Raw genomic sequence first — 23754 nt, 5'->3', positions numbered from 1 at the left:
CATGGGACCCACACCCCACCCCAAGCAATTGGGCTCGCTGCTGACCACGGGGCCGGGCCTGGCCTGGCCGTCTCCCCCCAGGCAGCCAGAGCTCCCTTCACCTGTTCTCGCTCTCTGACATCTGGAACTGGCTGTAGAGGTTGCTGGTGCTCTTGCGGCCCCCCTGCTTCCCACTGGACGGGGCGGAGGGGCTGCTGGTGTCGCTGTCCAGGCTGAGGTTGAGGGTGGAGCCCACGCCGCTCTCCTGCAGGTAGACCCCCAGCGAGCGCCGGTGGGGCAACAGGCTGGAGGACATCAGCAGGGAACTGGACGCCATCTGCAGAGCACAGAGCAGGGACATGAGGGCACGGGACCCTCCCACCCCCACTGGCGCTGTCTCATCATCACGAGACCCACTGAGCCTGGGCACAGGGCACTGTCAGCCCCTCCTCGGCCACAGCCAGGAGCCCTAGGCCAAGTGCCGGAGCAAGCGGGAATTTGGGCAACTCAGGCACCACGGCTGCCGGCCCAGCACCTGGCTCTCAGGACCCTGTCACACGGACAGCTCAGAGGCCTACCCTGCTGACCTCCTGCCGGGTCTCCGTGCGCTGGGAGGCTTTGACCTTGTCCCACGCGTCCTTCCAGCACTCCGGCACCTGGCCCAGCTCCGCCTCCAGGTTGTGCAGCTCCTGCGGGAGGAGTCAGAGGTTATTCTGCAGAGGGGGAAAGACACCACACCCCCGCCCCAGGAATTCAGGAGCTGTGACCACACATGCTGCACACAGACGATCCCTGCCAGGAGCGATCAGAGCCTGGAGTGGGGAGGAGATGGCATGGGCAGTCTCAGTGCAGATGGGAGTGCCGGGGGGCTCTGCAAGGGGCCTGCTGGGAGCAGTGGTTGATCCAGCCTGGTGGTGTGGGTTTCTGCCTGGCACACCCACCCCGTGAACACTGTGTGCGGATCTGGTTGCCCCAGCTCAGAAAAGATTTATTAGAATTGGAAAAGGTGCAGAGACAGCAACAAAAATGGTTCAGGGGCTGGAACGGCTTCCACCTGAGGAGAGAGGAACAAGACGGGGACTGTTCAACTTAGAAAAAGGATGACAAGGGGGGATACAATAGAGGCCTATAAAATCCATGAATGATGTGGAGAAAGTGAACCAGGAAGTGTTATTTACCCCTACATGTAACACACGAACCAGGGGTCACCCATGACTTTAACAGGCAGCCGGTTTAAAAGAAACACAAGGAAATCTTTCTTCACACAACACAGTCAGCCTGTGGAACTTGTTGCCAGGACATGTTGTGAGGGCCAGAAGTATAACAGGGTTCAAAAAAATTTAGATCAATGTTCCTGGAGGACAGGTTACTATTAGCCAAGATAGTCAGGGATGCAACCCCGTGCTCTGGGTTTCCCTAAGCCTCTGACTGCCAGAAGCTGGGACTGGGCGACAGGGGATGGATCACTCGATAAATTGCCCGGTTCTGCTCATTCCCTCTGGGACACCTGGCACCGTCTGTTGTCGGAAAACAGGACACGGCTAGACGGACCCAGTCTGGGTGTTCTATGTTCTCATTTGGGGAGGCCCCCTCCCCCAGGCCACACACACCTCCAGCAGCTTGGAGATGGCATCGGGCTCCACTCGGCTGCGGTTGTCGTAACACGGCCAGATGATTTTGCGCTTGGTCTGCGGGGCACTGGAGTCCTGCCGATCTACCTCTTCCACTTGCTCTGGCTGCCCCTGCGCCAGCTCCCAGTCGTAGGAGGGGCCCTCGGACAGGACCTCCTGGCTGTAGTAGTCCCACACCTTCAGGTTGGAGATGTTACTGTAGGGCCTCAGCACCTACGAAACAGGCCGGGAAGTGCTCAGGCAGGGCCTGGCAGCCCCCGGCGCTACAGGGAACAGCCCCGAGGCCACAATGGCCAGAAAGGGGGTGAACTGTGCTGCCCGGCTGGGGATCCAGCAGCAGGAGGGGGTCCCAAAGGGCCGGCATCTTTGGGAAGCAAGTCATCCCCATATGGTTCTGCCGGACCCTGGACAGACTCTGGCTCCAGGCCAGCATGTTAGGCACCTGCTCCCCATGCTGCAGCATGCCCCCCACCCCTGGCTCAAGATCACATTGCGGTGCACGGGCCAGAGGCAGAAACGGCAGAGCAGGCTCCCAGGCTGGCTGGCCGTCCTGGGCCTCTCTGTACTTTGCCCAGCTGGTACTCAGTGCCCAGAACACAGCTGTAACGGCAGCCTGTTACAGTGCCCTTGGGTAAGGGGCACCCAGTGAGCACCCTTAGGCACCAGCTGGCCAGGTGACTGACTTCCTGCATGTCCCACCAAGTTAAAACCAGGCCCTACAGTGAGAACAATGGGGTCACTTTGCAGCTGTGCATGCAGGGCAGGGCCAGTGAGCAAGCACAAGTGCTTTCTGGCAGTCACACCGGTGTAAGAATTGGGTCCTTGACAGAGGCGGAGAGATGAGAAGTGGAACCCTTCCCTCAGAAAACGCTGGTTAGACTGCGTCCAGTCATTCCACCGGAACATGTCGATTGTGTCCCAACTCTGGAGGGAAACCAAGGCACCAGGCTGGCCGGCCAGGCTTCCACCAGCCGGAGCAAATGAAAACATTCCATTTTGGTTCATAGATTACGACGTCTCCCGATTTCAGAGGGCTGACTCCATTCCTAGTGCTCAGGGGTGGTCATATAGCTGTCCCCAGCCCCGTAGCAGGGCAATCCTGCAACCCCAGCTGGTTAAACCCGCTGACTTTGCTGCTTCCCAAGTCCCTTCCCCACATGGCCCCAGGAGGGTTTGCTTTTCACTTGGGATGCCCCTGGAGATTAGCAATATACCCCACAGCCGCATGGAGGCGCGGCCTGAGAAAACCAGGGTCCTTCAATGGGGATCAGGCTGCACTGGATATTGGGATCCCTGGTCTCTGTACTCAAGAGGAAGGGCACTGCTATCTCCTCCATTTCAGGCTGACTGGGGCCCCCCTGGGAAAGGCGAGGTTTGGGCCCCTGTTCTGTGTCACTCCCAGAGCTGGGTTGCCTCGTTCCCTCCAAGCAGTGGGGTGGAGGGAGGTCTCCTTGGATTGTGCACTGGGCTGTGGGAGGCAAAGGTTATGTCTGGCCCTGGCGTCTCCGGCCAGCCAAGCAGGCTCACCTCACCATCCTCGGGGGCGTACATGTAGTTGAAGAAGACGGGGGTTTTCTTGTTCAGCCGGTCGATGTAATCCCAGATGGACTTGTAGACCTGCTGGCTCTTCCGCTCGCCCTTCTCCTCATACAGGAGGCCTACGGGGATGGAGAGAGAGAGAGACCGCTGAGCTGACAGAACTGCCCATTGGTGATGGGGCCCGGGGCCCAGATCCCTTACCCAGCTCGATCCGCTCGTAGTCCGAGTCCAGCAGGAAGGTGCGGAAGCGATTGGAGACGTAGTGGTAGCTGAGGAACTTCAGGTAGTACTGGGTGAACTCAAACTCCATGGGGAACTGGAGGTGGATCTGCAGAGAGACGAGCGTATAGCCAAATGGACACCAGCCTCCACCTAGCAGAGCATTGGTGGGGCAGGCCCCGCAGGATCTGCAGCTCCATGCAAGGCACGGGCTGGCTCTATACCTGGGTTCCACTGGCCAGAGGCCCAGGACACAGGTTAACCCTGCGCTGAGATCCGACACCCCAGCTGCTCAGAGCTCACCTGATGGACACAGTCCAGGAACTGCAGGAAGACAGGAGCGAAGCCGCTGCTCTGACCGGCGAGGGTCTGGGCTCCGCGGTGGCTGAAGCGGTGTCCAAAGGACAGCCACTCCTTCTCAACGAGGAGCCGGAAGCCCTCCATTGTCCGGTAGTAGGGGTCTGACAGCAGCTGCACCAGGGACACCACCTGCAGGAGGGAGGAGGCCAGAGTCATGCCCCACAGGGGCTGGGACCTCAAGCCAACAGCTGGGAGAGAGGCCAGACCATGCCAGCCGGTTGCTGCAGGGCTCTGACTCCTACCTGCGTGGTGATATCCCAGCCATCCTCCAAACTGACCAGCACAGAGGAGCCTGTATCCAGCAGCTCCACTGCCAGCACGGAGATCTGCAGGATCTTGTGGATCTGCAGACACAGCACAAGAGGTTAACTAGACATCGACAGGGGGAATTCAGGGCTGGCCCCGAGCAGGGGACAATAGGGGAACAGCCTTTCCCAGAAGGCTGGTGAGCTTGGCAGGCCAGAGCCTCTGAAGTACATATGGGGAGGTGGTACATGACCAGAGTCCAGACCCTACTGTCGCACAAAACAATGAAGTGTCCTCCAGGCTCAGACTGACCAGTCCCCTGGACCTGAGGAGACTGCAGGGCAGGAATGGGGCTGCGAAGGGAACAGAATGACCCCAAACCCAGAGAGCTGTGTGTGAATGAAACTCTCACGCCACACCCCTCCACTCAAAGAGAGCAGCCCTCAGCAACACTCCCCTGTCCAACCTAATGAGGAGCAGCGTGCGGGCCATCAAGGGCCCAGATTCAGGCTGTTTAGGAGCCTATGTAGAACCCCTCTCCCCCAGGTAGATGTGCAGGCGCTGACTGGAGCCGGACATCCAGAGCACAGGGGGAGAGGGAATGGCTCCACTCAGACACATGGGTCCCTGCCCAAACGCCAATACCAGACTCACCAAGAACCTGGGCTGGCCTTGGGCAGACAGCACTTGTCTCAGGACCCAGGCGATTGGGCCGTGCGGTCCCTACTGCCAAGAGGAGAGTCAGACACAAGATCTGAGGCCATGTGTGTGCCTAGAGGCCCAGAGCAGAGACAGTGCCTAGCCTCTGTCCAGCCCCAGCATGCACAGGGCACATGGCAGTCAGCATCTGGATCCCTGCACAGAGGCCCAGAGAGCATCTAGCTGTGGGAGCTTGGCCAGATCTGTGACAGAGGCCTCTGGAGCCAGCCAGTCCCAGCAGCTTTGCTCTTGGGAGAGCTCCCACCAGCAGGTCCCTTCCTGGACTGGAGGGCGTGTACCTAGCCAGACTGGAGTTGGCAGGAACCCCATACTCACCAGCACGGGGGTGCATGCACTGACTAGAAAGGACAATTGGATCATCTACTCTAAGCTCCCATATAGCCCAGGGTGTTAAATCTCTCCCAGCTACGTGTGTACTGACTCCAAGAGCCTGTGTTTTGGGGAAGCTCCTTCCAGAGACATCCAGTCTGGATCTGAGGACACCCACGGAACGAGAACCCAGCACTTCCCGCAGTAGCTTGTTCCAGGGGTTAATCCCCTCCACTCACTATTCAAAATAGTGCCCTATTTCTACTTGGAGGCTGTCTGGCTCCCACCGCTTCTTGTTCTGCCTTTCCCACTATATCAAAGACCCCGTTAGAGCCTGGCATCTTCTCCCCAAGAAGGGTCTAATCAGCACAATCATTTCACTTCTTGTTCTTTTTTGACAAGCTGAACAGATTGAGCTCCATAAGTCTCTCACTGTCAGGCATTTTCTCCAGCCCTGCAATCATTTTTGTGGCTCTTCTCTGCACCCTCTGCAATTTTCCAGCAACCTTTTAAAAATGTGGACCCCAGAACTGGACCTAGTATCCTAGGAATGGTCTCACCAGGGCCATGTACAGAGGTAAAATCACCTCCCTGCTCGGAGTCTCTGCTCCCAGCATCGCACTGGGAATTCACACTGCATTCCTTGTCCACTATGACCCCTAGCTCCTTTCCAGAAGCCAGGCCCCACTCTGCACGTGAGGCCCACATTCCTTGTCCTAGGTGTGTAACTCTGCCATTAGCTGTATTTAAACACATTTTGAATGGGCCCAGCTTACCAAGCGATCCCGATCGCCCTTCTCATTGTGACACAGCACTCTACCGCTCTGTCACCCACCAGTTTCACCAGATCACTGGGGAAACGTGGAAAAGAATCGGCTTAGGACCGATCCCTGCCGGGCCGCACTGGAACCACTACGTTCCATGACAGTTCCCACTGACAGCTCTGAGATGGCGCCAAGCACTCTCCCTCTGGCACATGGCTGGCTGTATGTTGGACACAATGTACAATCCTGCTCAGGATCTAACTGATCGCCGTCTGTGGGGCTGGGAAGGAATGTTCCCCCATGTCAGACTGGCAGAGACCTTGGGGGTTTCCTCCTTCCCCTGCAGCCTAGGGTGTGGATCACTTGCCAGGATCATCAGAGGGTATCTCCAATAATTTCCCACCGTTGTGGGGGCCTCAGGCAGGGGTGGGCTTCAGTCCCTCCTAGTCTCTCTGCCCCGTGGCATACCATAGGCTAGTCTACTAAAATACCTCGGTAGAATTTTGGCTGGCGGGCTCACCCTGCAGGTGCTGGTGTCCTGGATAGACTGGAGGTCAGATGAGATGGTTTGGTCCCTTCTGGCCGTAAACCCTATGACTGACTCAAACCTGGCATGTTGCTTGGATCCTGCCCCAGTGACCCAGCAACTAACCCTCACCTTGGGGTTCCTGTGACACACACCAGCAACTGCCCTCAAGCACCAGCTCCCCTCATACTGTAGGATCCCAGGTGTGGAGACAGATCTGGCCCTGGGTCTGCGCGACAACCCTTGTCCTACACTGCCCAGCCCAAGACCCAGCACACTGACCTGGGACAGCCATTCGGACTCCTCCAGGGTCCGCAGGTACGTGAGGCTGGGGTCTGTTGAGGGGCTGCCGGGCACGCAGGCCTTTATCAGCTTCTTGAAGCTGGCCTTCACCTGCCGCACGTCAAACACTTCGATGGGCACTATCTCCCAGTGCTGCAACGGGTCTGGCTTCGCTCCCTGGGCAGAGGGTGAAAGTGGCAGCCCAGGTGAATGCACACTGGGCAGCACTAGGCCCACTCCCGTTTGCCCACCCTTCCCTTCACGGAGCCCCTGTTTTGCAGCGGGTTCCCCACGCCACGCCTGGGCTTTGCCTAGGAACAGCTGTAGCTGCACGGATCGCTCTGGGGCGCTGTCCAGGGGGAGCCTGGCTGCCGGGCTGCAAGCCCAGAGGGGGTTTGTCACTGGAGTGGGCCTCCTTTCCCTACACCGGTCCTGGCTGCAGGGGGGATGCCCCCCATGAAGCTACCACTCCTCCCTGACAGTCCCCAGCAGCTCCACGCATTGAGCACCTTCCGCTGCTGACAGCTCGGACAGTTCCCTGCCCCACATGCTTCCTGGTCACTGGGCCGTTACCTTCAGCTGCGACTTGTCCCCAATGATGTAGAGGGAGGCCCGGTGCTGGCGCAGGAAGCTGGCCTCAGAGGGGGCCCCGTTGTGCTGAGCGCTCACCAGGTCCTTCCCAGCCAGGCGGGACCCAATTTCCATGTTCAAAACGTAGTTGCTCATGCGCCCACTGGCCCGGATGCTGCCCCACTTGCCTGCAAGAGAGGGCAAGGTCATTGCCATGGCCCACTCAGCTGGCTCCCAGGCCTCGTGGCCTCCAGCCTGCCCTGTCACCTTCTGCCTTCTCCCAGACATCCAGCTCAGGGGGCAAGCAGCTCTCCTCCTTGAGGCACCCTCGCTGAGCTGCTCCGGCCCCCAGCCCAGATTCCATGTGCACTCGGGGGATCAGATTTGCTTCTCACTCCCCCGACTTGCCAGCATGTGGATTTGGGCAGCTGGGGCCCGCCAGGGTCAGAGCTCTGGAGCCTTTGTCCTTCCCACAGGCACTGCTGAGATTACCCTCTCTGGACGGACGCCCCGCCTTGCCCAGCCCCCACTGGCTCAGCGAGCGGCACCAATCTGCCCGTGGCACTGCGGGGCCCTTGGTGGCTGCTCCGGGGGATTCTCCCCTTGTCCCTGTGCACTGCACCCCCCGTCCCTTGACCAGATAACTCCCGCTCCCAGTCCCCAAGCACTGGCAGATGTGTGAGGTGCCTAAAGCAAACCTGAGAGCCTGTTCCAGGATCAGCTGGGGGCCGCACTTACCTGCGGCAGCAGGAACTGCGGTAAGACAAGCCATTCAGTGATAAGTAAGACAAGCCATATCAGGCTGTAGAGAGTCGTTAGCGTGCAGCAGCTCATTAGCTTACCCTTTTGATTGGGGGGGTTGGGGGAGGGTGTTACTGGGACATGTGGTTAGTCATGTGAAGGGTGTGGTGTTACATGGGGCAATCAGTCACATGACCATGGTTAGCGCCCGGCAGGTTAGGCGGATGACAGTACAGTACCTCGGGGACTTTCGCGGCCCTTCACCGATGCACCCTTGGGGGTGGACAGAGTGACCACCCTAGCTCTGGGACCTAGCACTGAGAAAGTACAGGACGAAAGGAGTCTTACCACGGGCGGCAGACCATGCGCGTCACCCCGAGCCGCACTCACTGGGGACAGGCTGCTGAGCTGGGAGGAATGGGGTGGGGTGGGGTGGGAGGAGTGGTGCCCCAGGGGTGAGATGGAGCGAGCAGCACAATGAATGGTACGAATGAGGTGACCCCGGCCCACTGTGCTCCCAGGTGATCCGAGTGCCAGAGGCTGGGCACCCCCCCGAGAAGCGAGGACAGGCCCATCTCCTGGCAGGGCTGCCCCCTATGCTCTGCGAACCCTGGGGAAGCAAAGGTGAAGCATCTACTCTACAGCCAGCTGCCTTGGCCTGGCGGCCTCTCGGGCGAGGGCCCTGCAAGGCAGGGAGCTACGCCCGGCGTTCCTCACCTCCTCGGCTAATAGTGCCTGGCCCATCGTCCTTCCCTCCCATCACCTGCTTCATGAGCGATCCCAGCTTGGGCTGCCTCTTGTCGGAAGAATCTGTAGCACCAACAAAACACCAGCTTTTGGCCTTGCTGTTCGTCCCCCCAGCATCTCCCCTGCCCCCAGCAACGCGCCCCGCAAGCAGAAGAGGCGGCGCCCGGGGCTGGAATCCACAGCAGGGATGAGCCAGAGGCCGGAGCATGGGGCAGGGTCCCACGCTGCAAGGCAGCTCGAGCAGTGGGCTCTGGTCACCTGCTGCCAGACAATGCACCGCACATGCCCTCCCTGGGTGCGCCACCCAGCTCTGCCCCATCCCCTCTCCCAAAGCAGATACACCCTCCACTCTCGCTGGAGCCTCTCCCCACACTGCTCCAGGCTACCTTCTGCCCACCGCCCCTCCACTCAGCAGCAGCTCGCCAGGATGCGCGGTCGGAGGGGCTCCCAGCTATGTCTGGCCCTACAGAGTGGGCTGCAGCCCCCCCACCCTCATTCCAAGGCAGACTGGGAGGCATGGAGGAGTCTGGCCAATGGCTCCCTCACCTCACTGGTCCCAGGCCATAGCTTGGGCTGCGCTGGGTGTGGGATGGTGCAGACAGGCGACGAATGGGGATGGAGCTTGGTGCAGGATGCGGGGCGCTGGGTCAGCCCTGCTCTCCCAGCAGCAGGAGGAGGGAGGCAGAGGCAGGACAAGGAACAGGGGGCATGAGACTCACCTGAATATGCCGCTCAAAGCCCCAGCAACTGGGTGCTCTCGGCCCTGCCCGTCGGGCACAGTGCGGCCAGGAGGTGCTTGGACAGGTCGCTGCTTACAGAATCCGTTCCTGCCATCCCCAACCCGCCCCAAAGCCCCCAGGGTGGCCCTGGTGCAAGGACTCAAGTCAGCCAGCACTTGTAAGGGAGCCCCAGGGCTTAGGGCCTTCTGAGACCTGCCCCACACTGGTAGTGCCTGGGCCCCACAGGGAAAGGAGGGAGCAGGAGCTGAGCAGAGCCCACTATGAACCCAAAGAGGTGCACTAAGGGGGCACTTTGGGGCGGGCAGAACCCCCCTGCAACAGCACAGCCCTGCCCGGCTCCCTGGCTGAGCTGGAAGGACGCCAAAGCCAGAGGCCCGTTGACAGCACCAGCCCAGGAAGTGGGCATGCCCAGCCTGCTCCCTCCTCTCCCCACTGTGCTGTGGCCCCATGGCTGAGGTCTGACCCACGCCTCCTTACCTGCGCTACTCATGTGCGCAGAGGTGAAGCCGCTGAGCGTATTGCGCCCGCTGGCGTCAGCGTAGTGCGGCATGGAGTTAATCACTGCCTGCAGGTACTTCTCCTGCTCCAGGCTGGTGGAGTCTGTTTGCGACGGGCCTGCAAGGACAGCCAGGGTGTCAGCAACACACAATCACCGCGCTGGGGGAGAACCTATCGGCCGGGGTGCTGCCGGCACGTTGCTACCGGAGACGGAGCGTTCCCCGGAGGCACACGCAGCGCCCCCCCGTCACAGAGAGGCAGGTACCTGCAGTAGGGGTGTTCTGCGACTTGAAGAGGCCCACAACGCCCTTGCCATGCAGTCCCCCCGATCTCAGCAGCACGGCCTTGGTGCGGGAGTTCCTCCAGCAGACGACAGGGAAGCGGTTCTGACGGTAGCACCGCGAGATCCTCTGGATGGTGTTGTCCTGGATGCTCTGCGGGACGATCAGCAGCCCGGGGTAACTGCAGGAGAGAGCACAGGCCATATGCCATGTCATGCCACACTAGGGGAATCGCGCAGCAGGGAGGAAGGGGCTGCCCCCTGGACAGCCTGCTGTCCATGCGCCAGGTACCCGCCAGCCTTGCCCAGCCAGGTACCCGCCTCCAGCAGATGGCCCCCCACACTGGGTACCCGCCTCCTACAGATGCTCCCCAACCCAGGTACCCACCTCTGGCAGATGCCCCCCATGTTAGGTACCCACCTCCGGCAGATGGCGTACATGCGGTTCACCGTGGAGATGCGGAAGGGCTCGTTCTTGGAACGGGTGAGGCTGTTACTCAGTGTGCCCAGCCCCATCCTCTGATAGTCGCGGCAGCAGGCTCGCTCTACTAGGTGGCTCATGGTCATCTTGTCTGAAGGTTTGATGATAGTGGAGGGGGTCAGGGTGCTCCTGTCTATCTCTTCAGACACTGCTCAGGCAGAGGGAAGAGGCGGGGTCAGGTTGCTCTGGAGGCCACAGCCCCGGCAGGGGGAGAGGGAGACTGGGGCCAGGGCACAGTCTGATGCACCCCAGGCCTGGCCTTGCTGCAGCAGTGACGGAAGGTGAGGGCACAGCTGCTCCGTACCGGGGTGCCAGTGTCATGGGACACTCAGGAACGGGCCAGGCGCCCTGGGGACTGAACCCAGGAGCCTCTGGATTGAAGAGCAAGAGCCTCCACTGGCTGATCTAACCGCCCGGCTGGGTTCTGAGCTCCCAGGCTGCAGCAGCTCTGTGGCTTGGCCCCAGAGGGGGACAGAACCGGGCTGCGCTTGTGCGAGTGACAGCAGGTGACCAAGCCAAGCCACCTCATACTGTAGGGCAGACCCCAGCTCCTGGGTGCTCACAGAGCTAAGAAGACAGGCTGAGATGCCAATGCTCACCCACGAGGCACTGCCCCAAGAAGGCCCCCGCCCCCCCACACAGGAGGCAGCCTGTTTGCCAGGGAAGCTCCCAACCTGAGATCTCATCCTCATCGTCCTCCTGGAAGTGCTGGCTGCTGCGATGCTCCCAGGCAGGTGGTGTGTACTTCTTGCGGGTCACATATTGGCGGCCAATGGTCTTCTTGGCATTCTTCACCAGGTTCTTGGAAAGCGTCCTGGAATGAGAGCAGGGGAGCGTGAGGCCAACGTGGTACCAGCCCCAGACCTGACATGCCATGGTGCGGCCACAGGGACCCTGCCCCCAGAGGGGGGCTCCAGAGACCTCCCCCAGCCCAGCCTGAGAGGGAGAGACCCTGACACTCAGTTAGACCATCAGCAAAGCAGAGGCAGGAGCGTCCCTTGGTGCCACCCACAGACATACTTGCACTAACCCTGCCATGGAGGGGCAGGGGAAACTACCCTCCCTAGCTCCAGCAGACTGGGGACCACCATGACACGGCTCCCACCCAGGAGGACAGGATGGCTAGGCAGTTACCATGGGCTAGAGATGGGTGCCAAGAGACCAGTCGGCTCCTACTAGGGACTCCTACTCCCCCGACCGCATCAGGATGAAGGGGGAAACCCAGAGGTGCCTGGACCCCTCAGAGTCAGACTGGGCAGGGAATCAGTCAGAGCTGAATGACACCGGCTGCCCCCAGCCTCAGGGCCATATGGAGATCCTGGATCAGCTTTGACAGGAGCGTCAATGGGGGCGGAGGACTGGCTATCTCAGGTGCTGGTCTGGCCCCGCCACCTCGTATCTGAGCACCGACTAACTCTCTGCACCCCCTGTGAGGCCAAGCACCACTCTGATCCCTATAGGCCAGGTGAGGAGCCGAGGCAGAGGCCAGACTTGCCCAAGCTCACATAGGATGTCTGGGGTGAAGCAGGGAATTGAACCTGGGTCTCCCCCATCCTAGGCTAGCCCCCTGCAGCCCCGGGCCCATCCTTCCCCTCAGGATGGCGCTGGGCAGCACCAGCGCTGCCCTCTCCACAGCAGACGGGGCTGCTGGCTACAGACTGAGCTGTCAGAGGCTGCCAGTTCCCCAGAAGCAGCCCAGCACCCTCGGGGCCTGGGGCGCAGGGAGCGGACCCTTCCCGCAGGCTAGCAGGGCTTTGGGAGGAGGGCACAGGACAGGCTCTGGGGGCTCCGAGCTCCAGTGCAGATCAGGTGCCCAAACATGCAGCTGCAGACACGAAGAGGGTCCAAATAATGTCAGTGCTACACCCACCTAACCCTACTGCTGTGGCCACCAGCTCAGGCTGCCCCGAGGCTCGGAGACAAAGGAACACGACTGGCCCCCAGCACAGGGCATGGTGCAGATGGACAAACACTTCCACGATTCACCTCCACAGCAGCTGCAAACAGGGGTGGGCACAGTCCCCTTGGGACCATATGGGGAACTAAACCCTCCATCTAGACCATATGGCCGCAGCGAGGTTGGGCCCTAATCCAGCCTGTACCATAATGGTGGAGAGAGGCATCAAGTTTGCAGCCCAGCCTGTCCCATGATGGCAAAGGTGGGGTTAAACCTGCAGCCCAGTCCGAAGCCCTGGGAGAGGGAAGGGAAGGGAAGGGAACACCACACCACAAGGGAAGACCCAAAGCCCTTAGCATGCAGAGTGGGTGAAAGGAAGAACCACTGGGACCAGTGAAGGCTAGAGCCTGAGCCAGTGCCACCTTGCAAGCCCCTGTCCAGTGTGAAGGTGTCTTACGTGGATGAATGGCCAAGGTGCCCAAGGGATATGACACCCACTGCCAGGCCCTGGAACATATCGGTCACCTGCTGGGAGCTGGGTCACAAACACACAGGAGAGACGCTTAGACGTCACACAGCACCAAGCCCAACGCAGCAGCAACCAGACCACCAGCAGCTACAGCACTTGCTAGTCACAGAACGCGGGTGGCACAAAACAGGGCCCCCTCATGCACAGGATCTTCTCATCATCCCCAGCGCTGCCCACCCTCCTGCAGGGCTGGGATTAGACCAGCAAGGGGATTCCCCCGACAGTTAACGCTGCTGGTTCACAGGTTTGAGAAGGGGTCCCTACGCCACCCCCTTCCCTTCTGCTCAGGGCTGGACCCGCTGCCTCGGAGAGCCCAGGCCAGGAGTCGAGGCACGTGACTGCAGTCTAATCCTGGCCTCTTGTCCCTGGGCTGCAAAAGCTTTGGAGCCAGTGAGCCAAGAACCCAGTCCTGGAGAGAGGCAGAGGAGACTCCTTGGGGGTTTCAAACAGGGACCCAAAGAATGCCCTGGGTCTCACGCTCCCTGGCAGCTCAGTCCCATCACAGCGTGGGGTGGCCTAGGTCCCCACTCCCCAGCGAGGGGGCACAGAACCTCCGATACCTGAGTGAGGGGTTTTTCTCCTTGGCCTTGGGCTGCATGGCTTGCTTGGGCGACTGGCCCACGGTGAAGGCGAAGGTGCCGCGTACGTGCTGGGGATAGCGCAGCTTGTGCAGGTGCTTCCTGAAGACCTCGGCGCTCTCTGAAGCCACCTCCACGTCGAAGGCGATCCGCAGCAACTGTGGGGAAAGCAGAGTGGGCTCAGACTGCCACTGGGAGGAGGGCCTTCCCCCACCCACATCAGGGCCAGGACCCCAGGGGAAGCACATTTAGCACACAGCGTGGAGCAGAGCCTGCAGCAGTGTGCCTGGGACCAGCCCGCCAGAGCACTCACCGCTTTCCTGCTCACCCAGTCTGACACTGATGGTTACTTTTGTCCCACGCCCCCAGTGGCTTCACAGACTCTACCGGATGGTTACTCGATGTCCCCGTGCTGCCATCCCCGCTCCCAGGGCGGGCTGAGAGATCTGCTCATGGCCCCAGCTGCCCGGCTCCACACCCAAACAGCAGTGTAGTCAGGTGGACAGTTCAGCCCCAGAATGAAGGCAGGCCCGTTTCCTGCAGCACTGAGAGCACACAACACCCCTGGGAGCTAGGAGATGTACAGCGACCCCATTCTACAGGTCAAATAAGTCGAGTTGGAGCTCAGGAGTTCCCAGACCCCGGCCTAGCGCTCTGTCCACAGGAACATGCCTCCTCCCTTAAGCATAGAAACCGGCCACTGCCTGGGGTTCCAGCAGCCCCTCAGGCTGGACGGGAGGGGGAACCGCAGCACAGATGGGTTCCCTGCTCCGCTCCACTCCGAGAAGGGGCTCAGAATTGCATCATGGGCTGATACCAACTGCCAGGGAAAGAGCTGTTTATCCATGGGGCAGCCAGGGAGCAGACGTCACCTCAATATCAGCTTACCCTCTGGAGCAGGGCTGGCATGACAGGGCTACCCACCTGTGGCACTCCGTCCTGACTCCAGATACACACCAGAGAGGAGGGCTGCATGAACACTGGAAACGTGAGGTGGTCAGCTTACCGTCCCCCAAGGCCCCACGCTCGGGCATTCTGCAGCTGCTCTTCTCCCTCAACCCAACCTTCTCCCTGCACCCCCACTTCCAACCCAGTATCCCAGGATGGCTCTTGGGTCAATGGCTCTCATGTAACCCAGCAGGAATGGAAGTCTGAGAGAAGGCAAATGGTGTGGGGTGATACCACAATCTGCCCCCCAACACCAACAGGACCACCATGGTCCACCCACATCCCTGCCCTGTTGCTTGACTGTCCCTCAAAGCTGTAAAACGCTGTGTCTGAGAATCTTATACACGTGCGCTCCCCTCCATAATGCACCACAGGGAGACTTACAGACCTGTACAAACACAAAACCCACGCAGCCGCAGAAACAGCCTGTCTGCCATGTCCTGCCTGGCTTTTTCTAATATAATTTGATCCTCCTGATTTCAAAAATGGAGGTTAGCAAGCTGAATTCTGAAGTTTAGACCCTCCAACTTGCAAATACGGCTGCCAAAATTCACCAGAAACATTTGAGATACTAGCACCATCGGCATGAACTTGTCAGCAAAATCAAACAGTTTGGCACAATTCCTTTACTGTCTTTTAAGAACTAAAAAGAGAAGACACATGGTTCTAATACCCGTTGTACCCTAATACTGAACTTTTTATAGCATTTAGTCACCTAGATATCATAATGTTAGAAGTTAATCGTTACACAGAAGGCTGTTTTTCCTTTAATACGTGAAATCATTTGCTTATTTTCTTGCATGCTTAGTATTTTATAGCACATAATGCTTTGTAGTTAGAGTACAACTGCCCCAGAAGTCATGGTGATGGCATTTTTTTCGTTTTGTTAAAAAAAAAAGTGACTGGTTAGATAACGCGTTGGTTACAAGGACATATGAGTGGCCAGACTGGGTCAGACCAATGGTCCATCAGGCCCAGTATCCAGTCTTCTGACAGTGGCTGGTGTGAGACACTTCAGAGGGAATGAACAGAACAGGGCAATTATCGAGTGATCCATTCCCTGTCGCCCATTCCCAGTTTCTGGCAGTCAGAGGTATAGGGAAATCCAGAGCATGGGGCATCCCTGACCATCCTGGCTAACAGCCATTAACTGACCTGTCCTCCAGGAACTGATCTAGTCCTTTTTTGGAACCCATTTATACTTTTGGCCTCACAACATCTCCTGGCAACGAGCTCCAAAGGCTGACTCTGTGTTATGTTTGTTTTAAACCTGCTGCCTATTTATTTCATTGGGTGACCCCTGGCTTTTGTGTCATGTGAAGGGGTAAACAACACTTCCCTGTTCACTGTCTCCACACCTGTCATGATTTTATAGACCCTGGGTGAATGGGGCAAACAAAGTTTTTGTCCTACAATGGCCCATTTAGTCTTGATAGTGCTTCTTCATGGGCTAGGGAACCAAGTTCAGAGCAGACATTTTTACAATTATAAATCAAAACTTACACATAACCTTATAGCATGGGATACAGACATCACAGAATATCAGGGTTGGAAGGGACCTCAGGAGGTCATCGAGTCCAACCCCCTGCTCAAAGCAGGACCAAGCCCCAATTAAATCATCCCAGCCAGGGCTTTGTCAAGCCTGACCTTAAAAAATTCTAAGGAAGGAGATTCTACCACCTCCCTAGGTAACGCATTCCAGTGTTTCACCACCCTCCTAGTGAAAAAGTTTTTCCTAATATCCAACCGAAACCTCCCCCACTGCAACTTGAGACCATTACTCCTTGTCCTGTCCTCTTCTACCACTGAGAATAGTCTAGAACCATCCTCTCTGGAATCACCTCTCAGGTAGTTGAAAGCAGCTATCAAATCCCCCCTCATTCTTCTCTTCTGCAGACTAAACAATCCCACTTCCCTCAGCCTCTCCTCATAAGTCATGTGCTCCAGACCCCTAATCATTTTTGTTGCCCTTCACTGGACTCTCTCCAATTTATCCACATCCTTCTTGTAGTGTGGGGCCCAAAACTGGACACAGTACTCCAGATGAGGCCTCACCAATATCGAATAGAGAGGGATGATCACGTCCCTCGATCTGCTCGCTATGCCCCTACTTATACATCCCAAAATGCCATTGGCCTTCTTGGCAACAAGGGCACACTGCTGACTCATATCCAGCTTCTCGTCCACTGTCACCCCTAGGTCCTTTTCCGCAGAACTGCTGCCTAGCCATTCGGTCCCTAGTCTGTAGCTGTGCATTGGGTTCTTCCGTCCTAAGTGCAGGGTCCTGCACTTATCCTTATTGAACCTCATCAGATTTCTTTTGGCCCAATCCTCCAATTTGTCTAGGTCCCTCTGTATCCTATCCCTGCCCTCCAGCGTATCTACCACTCCTTCCAGTTTAGTATCATCCGCAAATTTGCTGAGAGTGCAAACCACACCATCCTCCAGATCATTTATGAAGATATTGAACAAAACCGGCCCCAGGACCGACCCCTGGGGCACTCCACTTGACACCAGCTGCCAACTAGACAGCCATTGATCACTGCTCCATGATTTTTCCAGGGACTGAGGTGAGGCTGACGGGCCTGTAGTTCCCAGGATCCTCCTTCTTCCCTTTTTTAAAGATTGGCACTACATTAGCCTTTTTCCAGTCATCCAGGACTTCCCCCGTTCGCCACGAGTTTTCAAAGATAACGGCCAATGGCTCTGCAATCACAGCCGCCAATTCCTTTAGCACTCTCGGATGCAACTTGTCCAGCCCCATGGACTTGTGCACGTCCAGCTTTTCTAAATAGTGCCTAACCACCTCTTTCTCCACAGAGGGCTGGCCATCTATTCCCCATGCTGTGATGCCCAGCGCAGCAGTCTGGGAGCTGACTTTGTTCGTGAAGACAGAGGCAAAAAAAGTAAGATTATAAAACGCTTGTAAGCTGCTGCATATATTAAAGTCAATGCCTATCTCAAACAATATTAACATGCAGCTGAGCTGCTCAGTGCTCATTTGACACCTACAGTCTTGCCAAGAGCTGACACCTGATTTACCAGCATCACAACCATGCAAACTATGCAAGATGGGGGGCCACCTGCATCACAGTAATATATCAACTACCAGCTGAAGTGCTCAAGGAGTTTTGACAAGGGAAAACCATCCGGAGCCAAACCATCTGGAGATTTGGCAGACACATTTGTAAAAACAGTACTTCAGACTGGAGCAGACCTGTGCAGGTATCACCAGGATCTAGTAAGGGTGTTGAAGGCAAACACACTCAAGAAGTACAAGGCCCATCCAAAGAGTGGTAGAATGCAGATACGTGTCTCTTCCAAATATCTGGATGCATTTCGCTGGGCTTCCAGAAAATAAGGAGGACTTCGCAATACTTTTACCTGAGCAACTAATGACACGCACCACCTGATAAAATCATCATTCCGGCTGGTGGCTTTCAGGATGAGGCTGAACTATGGTGCTTTGCAGCCACAGTCGATAGCCATCAGCTGTATGATCATCAACAAGAAACAGACAAGAAAGATTCTACATGGTGTCTAGCACGGTTGTTGCAGCCGGGGACACTGATATGCTTATACTTGGCTGCTCACTATAGCACAAAGACATGTAAGCAGCTTTGGATGAAAACTGGCACAAAGGAACCAAAGTACTTTCCTAGCCTTGCCATTTGTGAGAAGCTACAATATGAACCTGCTGCTCTGGAAAAACCACTCCCATTTCATGCCCTGACTCGTGAGATGCTACTTCTTTTATTGCTGGACACAAGAAGGTCGCATGGAAAGTTTTTCAAGGACACCATCAGCTTCTAACACACCTTGAACAGGGAGACCTGGACTCACAGAAGGTGAAAACCACAGAAGAGTTTATTTCTAAGATGTATGGCTTGCCAAAGGTCCACAGCACTGACAAAGCAAGTGCCGTTTTGGTCACACGCTTGTGGTCATCAGAAGCTCTACCCCTAAGAAATTATGCTATTTATTTCCATATACACAGAGCTCACTACCAGGCAGGAGTTTGGAGAAAGGCCCGCTGCCAAAACCTGTCACATCTTCCTCCCAACAAACTGGGTCAGTCACAGGAGGACAGGTCTGGTGCCACAGCTCTTAGCACTGCCAGCGGTACCAGCAGGCAATATCCGTGACTGCCCAACAAGGTGCAGCAGCCAGCGATGCAGGTGCAGAGCAGCACCTCTCATTTGTACAGGAGCATGCAAAGGCAGTGAACTGGGACAAGGCTGTGTCAACGCACCTGCCCCTTACTTGAGAATACTGGCCTTACGCGCCGAGTACGTGTCGTAAGTGACCTAATCCTAAATTGATTCAAGCTGCCAGGGTATACCAATGCTCCTTGAAATAGCACAACATTAACTTATTTGCATTATAACATTTCTAGTAACTCGTATAAACAAGACACTGAAATCCAAGAGCTTTCTGAAAAGGCTTTGCATATTACTTGGTCCCTTCTGTTACATCCTACAGGAAGAGCCACCTGAAGCAGGTTAATCCTACGTGAAAAGGAAATAAAGATTTACACTTCAGCGATTTCCATGTGTTACTGTCTGCTCTGTATGCCCCACGTACTGCGTGGTAACAGCCATGTTTGGAGGCAGCACCCCCAAATTCTCCTACAGAGACTTGTGACCAGCTTTTACCAAATGCCTCTGGCAGTTAACATTTCTGAAAACCCGACTGGTCTGTCGTGACCCCTCCCCCTGAGCCCTTGGAGGAGGGGATGCTGCCTTTCAGCCCTGCATGCCTAAAGCAGCACAGGGGCAATAAGCAGTAGGAAAGACACCCCACGCCTTGCTCCATGGCTGCAGCACTGCCTGGAAAAGCTCACTGGCTTGGGTCTAGCTCAGCTCCTGCGCCCCTCAGCATCCTGTATGTCAGCAGAGCACATGGGGCTCGTGAGACATCACACCCTAGCACTACCATTGGTCCAGGACAGGACAGCAAATTCTATCCCCTTCTCTGCGATGGAGCCTACAGATCCCAGCAGGCAATGCTCAGCCAGGCCACAGCTGGCTCTGGGACCTGCAGTCACCTGGCCTGATGGCTGCATTTGGCCAGTCAGGCATGCAGCAGCCCAAAAGCCACACAACTTGCCAGCAAGTTAAAGTAGTATGAGCTGGATGAATGGACTATAAGGTGGATAGAAAGCTGGCTAGATCGTCAGGCTCAACGGGGAGTGATCAATGGCTCCATGTCTAGTTGGCAGCCGGTATCGAGCGGAGTCCCCCCAAGGGTCAGTCCTGGGGCTGGTTTTGTTCAGTATCTTCATTAATGATCTGGAGGATGGCATGGACTGCACCCTCAGCAAGTTTACAGATGACACTAAACTGGGAGGAGAGGTAGATACGCTGGAGGGTAGGAATAGGATACAGAGGTACCTAGACAAATTGGAGGATTGGGCCAAAAGAAATCTGATGAGGTTCAACAAGGACAAGTGCAGAGTCCTGCACTTAGAATGGAAGAATCCCATGCACCGCTACAGACTAGGGACCGAGTGGCTCAGCAGCAGTTCTGCAGAAAAGGACCTAGGGGTGACAGTGGATGAGAAGCTGGATATGAGTCAGCAGTGTGTCCTTGTTGACAAGAAGGCCAATGGCATTTTGGGCTGTATAAGTAGGGGCATTGCCAGCAGATCGAGGGACGTGATTGTTCCCCTCGATTCGACATTGGTGAGGCCTCATCTGGAGTGCTGTGTCCAGTTTTGGGCCCCACACTACAAGAAGGATGTGGAAAAATTGGAAAGCGTCCAGCAGAGGGCAACAAAAATGATTAGGGGTCTGGAGCAAATGACTTATGAGGAGAGGCTGAGGGAAGTGGGGATGTTTAGTCTGCGGAAGAGAAGAATGAGGGGGGATTTGATAGCTGCTTTCAACTACCTGAAAGGGGGTTCCAAAGAGGATGGATCTAGATCGTTCTCAGTGGTTGCAAATGACAGAACAAGGAGTAATGGTCTCAAGTTGCAGTGGGGGAGGTTTCGGTTGGATATTAGGAAAAACTTTTTCACTAGGAAGGTGGTGAAGCACAGGAATGGGTTCCCTAGGGAGGTGGTGGATTCTCCTTCCTTTAAGGTTTTTAAGGTCAGGCTTGACAAAGCCCAGGCTGGCATGATTTAGTTGGGGCTTGGTCCTGCTTTGAGCAGGGGGTTGGACTCGATGACCTCCTGAGGTCCCTTCCAACCCTGATATTCTATGACAAGCCCAGGAGGTCAGTGACCCCTCTACTCCAGAAACGGTCTGCAGGGCCCAGGTCCCAGCTGGGGCCCAACACAGCAGTTTGGTGAGGTCTGTGCTCCTAGCCCCAGAAGACCAGCAGCAGCTGGGAATAGAGTCCAGCTTTCTGCCTGGAGAGTGTCTCTGGCAGGAGTGCTGGGGGGCTCATCTCACCTGGAATGTGCATGAGCGCAGCTGCAGCCCCTCCTGGATGAACTGATCTGTCTGGACCGTGGTGCTGATCTTCTTCTCTTTGGTCAATGAGGCAATGGGGAAGGACCGGATCACCACCTGCTCCCCCACTGGGGCCATGGAGAGAAACAGGGGACACGTTAGCCACATGCAGGATACCGTCTCAACCTGGCTCAGGCCGCCAATGGGCTGGGACATGCAGCCCTCACCTGCTCCCCAGTAGCTCTGGGACTGCGCTTGCTGCTCCAGGGCAGAATCAGCCTGTAGCCCAAGGCAGCGGGAGCTACATATGGGGACCCAAAGGGGGCCCTGCTTGGCAAATGCCTCTCCCCAGACCAATGGGCAAACAGCCCCTCCCCTGTAAAAGGGAATTCCTTTGCAGTACTCTGAGTAAGCCCCTGCTCTGGCCACAGCCCATTCTCAGAGCTCCACTGAGGGAAAAACCATCCACCAGCCCAGATTCCTGCTGGCTCTAAATGGTGCTGGGCTCTGGTTCAGCAAAGGCAAAAAGCCCCCTACAGCAGAAGCCTCCCCCCCCAGTCCAGTCGGCAGCAGGGCAGGGCTTCAGACACCCCACCCAGGATAGATTCCTCCCTGTCCCGGCAAATCCTCCACCTCCCACGTCTGGTCTGCCAGGCAGGAAGAGGCCCCGAGGAGCAGTGCGGGGACCGGCCCACCAGGCTGCAGGGGATGCAGAGTGTAGCACAGAGGGAGGGTCCTCACCCAGCGGGTCCGAGGGTGTGCCCTTGAAAACAATGCGGTAAGTGGTGAGGAAGATGGCTCCTTCCGCGGGGAGCAGTGGGGGGCCCCCAATATTCCCTCCGGCAGCTTCTTCACGTCCGTCGGGCATGAGGTACACACGGAGCCCTTCCATGACGCACTCCTCGCCCACCAGCAGGCTGGGGCGCAGCAGCTTGGGCTGCAGGGACAAACAGGAGGAGGGTTGAAAGCCATGGGAGACAGGCCAGCCCCCCAACAGAGCCATGATGGCTGGGGAGAGGTTCACAACTGAGCCCCAAAATGGAGCTGCTTCAGTTCTTGCTGGAGACCCACTGGGCCCCCTCCCTTCCACGGCAGACAGGGTTATTCCCAACTCAACACAGCTGAGCTCAGCTGCCTCACAAGGGAGGCCTGTGCAGGCAGAGGGATCCCTTTGCACGCTGCAGGCTCCCTCAGCCATGGTGCGGGGCACAGGGGGTGAAACCCAGAAGGGAGGGGATGCCCCTGTGCAGCAAGGTAATACAGACCTTCTGAATAGGAGGGAGCCTCTTGCTCTCCCTGTGCACAGCATCCAGAGTCTCTATGTGCATCTGCACGATGTCTGAGGAGGAAGGGAGATGCAGAGTTAACCCTACGGGGCAGGAGTGTCCCGTCCCGGCTGCAGGCCCCGGACAGCAGGAGACTGAGAACACGGGCCTACTGCAGCCTCTCTGCCAGCCTCTCCACTTCCTCCTGGGGGAGCTGAACCCTCGGTGGGCAGTGCCTGAGCACACCCCTCCCCTGCTCTGGAGGGGACTCACGGCAGCAAAGCGCTGGCTACAAACCCAGCCCCCTCCCCCAGAGGCCCCCCTGCGCTGGACAAGCTGTTTACCAGGGATCATGATGTGCAGCCCCTTCAGGTGCTCGTTGGTGACGCCGCTCTCTGTGCACACCTTGTCCACGAAGCGGTTGATGAAGCGGACCACGTAGTTGGCCACATCGGAGCTCTCGGCATCCTCAAACCCACTTTCCGTGTCGTAGCTGTCGGCCACACTGCCGGCAATGCTAACACAGGGAGACGCGGCTGGGAGTGAGCCTGACCACGCAGCACATGCCAGCTCTCTCCCACACTCCAGACAGCCTTGCTCTCCCGGGCACCCGGGCGAAGACTGAACCCCAGGCCCACACATACAAAACACTAGTTTCACCCACAAACGGGACAGCCCGCCAGCTCCAGGGCCTGGCAGCACATGCCAGCTTCAATCCGCCCCTCCCCACCCAGATCCTTCAGTGGCAGCTCCCACACACTGCCCACCGGCCAGCTACCTGTTGGTGACAAAGCTGTTGCTGACGCTCTCCACGTCGCCCAGCCCCGAGCTGCGCAGCAGCCGGTTCTTGCTGGTGTCGAGGGGCAGCAGCAGGTAGCTCATACGGTTGGCATAGTGGATGGCCTGGCTGAAGACTGTGCTCTCCTCCTTCTGGATCAGCTCCTGCTGCTTCTCCCGGCTCATGGTAGGCCACAGCCGCCGCTGCTCCGATGCAATCTCCAGGGCAGATTTCTCTTCCTGAGGTCCCTCCTTGCCCTCCTAATGGAGCAGGGGGACAGATCAGCCCTTTGCCTGAGCGGGAAACCTGTGTACCAGCTCCCACCACACAGCGTCTGCAGCAAAGCACCTGCTCTCATCAGGGGCTCCTACCCCCATCTCTCCCCAGGAGCCCCAAGCCAGGTCACATCCCAGACCCTGTGCCTTCAGGCCAGTTCTTGCCTCCTCACTAGCTACGAGGAAGGCTGGGCCAGGACAGCCTGGGGCTGGTATTCCTGCCGCCCCATCACCTCATCCACGTGGTTCTCCCCGTTGCTCTCCAGGTACAGGGCTCGGATGTGGTTCTGCACGTCGCAGTAGAACATGGCCTCCCAGAACTGGATGTTGGTCCACACTACATGTTCCTGCACACAGCTGTAGGCAAACTGCGTGATGCCCGGGCTCAGTTTCTGGGGGGCAGAGAGAAAAGAGGGTCTCAGCACAGATGCCTCCAGTATGCCAGCCCTTCCCC

At 57.4% G+C, this 23754-nt stretch overlaps 1 protein-coding gene across 8 annotated transcripts in view; it reads right to left on the bottom strand.

Annotated features, from left to right (window-relative positions):
- SBF1 (SET binding factor 1) overlaps window positions 1-23754 on the bottom strand; it is a 159573-nt gene that overhangs the window by 9658 nt on the left and 126161 nt on the right. For 3 of the 8 annotated variants that reach the window (XM_073328995.2, XM_073328996.2, XM_073329001.2), the window contains 23 exons: window positions 23534-23692; window positions 23026-23285; window positions 22592-22764; window positions 22248-22321; window positions 21724-21919; window positions 20983-21110; window positions 13619-13794; window positions 12987-13064; window positions 11307-11446; window positions 10573-10780; window positions 10137-10333; window positions 9851-9988; window positions 8604-8696; window positions 8126-8203; window positions 7149-7333; window positions 6576-6752; window positions 3971-4072; window positions 3672-3857; window positions 3351-3477; window positions 3138-3268; window positions 1590-1823; window positions 558-668; window positions 102-316 (listed from right to left, as the gene is read on the bottom strand). In XM_073328995.2, coding sequence (XP_073185096.1) covers window positions 102-316; window positions 558-668; window positions 1590-1823; window positions 3138-3268; window positions 3351-3477; window positions 3672-3857; window positions 3971-4072; window positions 6576-6752; window positions 7149-7333; window positions 8126-8203; window positions 8604-8696; window positions 9851-9988; window positions 10137-10333; window positions 10573-10780; window positions 11307-11446; window positions 12987-13064; window positions 13619-13794; window positions 20983-21110; window positions 21724-21919; window positions 22248-22321; window positions 22592-22764; window positions 23026-23285; window positions 23534-23692 — 3566 coding nt within the window. The remainder of the gene's footprint in view (window positions 1-101; window positions 317-557; window positions 669-1589; window positions 1824-3137; window positions 3269-3350; window positions 3478-3671; window positions 3858-3970; window positions 4073-6575; window positions 6753-7148; window positions 7334-8125; window positions 8204-8603; window positions 8697-9850; window positions 9989-10136; window positions 10334-10572; window positions 10781-11306; window positions 11447-12986; window positions 13065-13618; window positions 13795-20982; window positions 21111-21723; window positions 21920-22247; window positions 22322-22591; window positions 22765-23025; window positions 23286-23533; window positions 23693-23754) is intronic. The other 5 variants (XM_073328997.2, XM_073328998.2, XM_073328999.2 and 2 more) reach the window with 3 other exon arrangements.

Source organism: Lepidochelys kempii, chromosome 1 (genome assembly GCF_965140285.1).
Source record: "Lepidochelys kempii isolate rLepKem1 chromosome 1, rLepKem1.hap1, whole genome shotgun sequence".
In the NCBI taxonomy this organism is placed as follows: domain Eukaryota; kingdom Metazoa; phylum Chordata; order Testudines; family Cheloniidae; genus Lepidochelys; species Lepidochelys kempii.
This window is presented reverse-complemented; position numbering and strand designations above follow the sequence as displayed.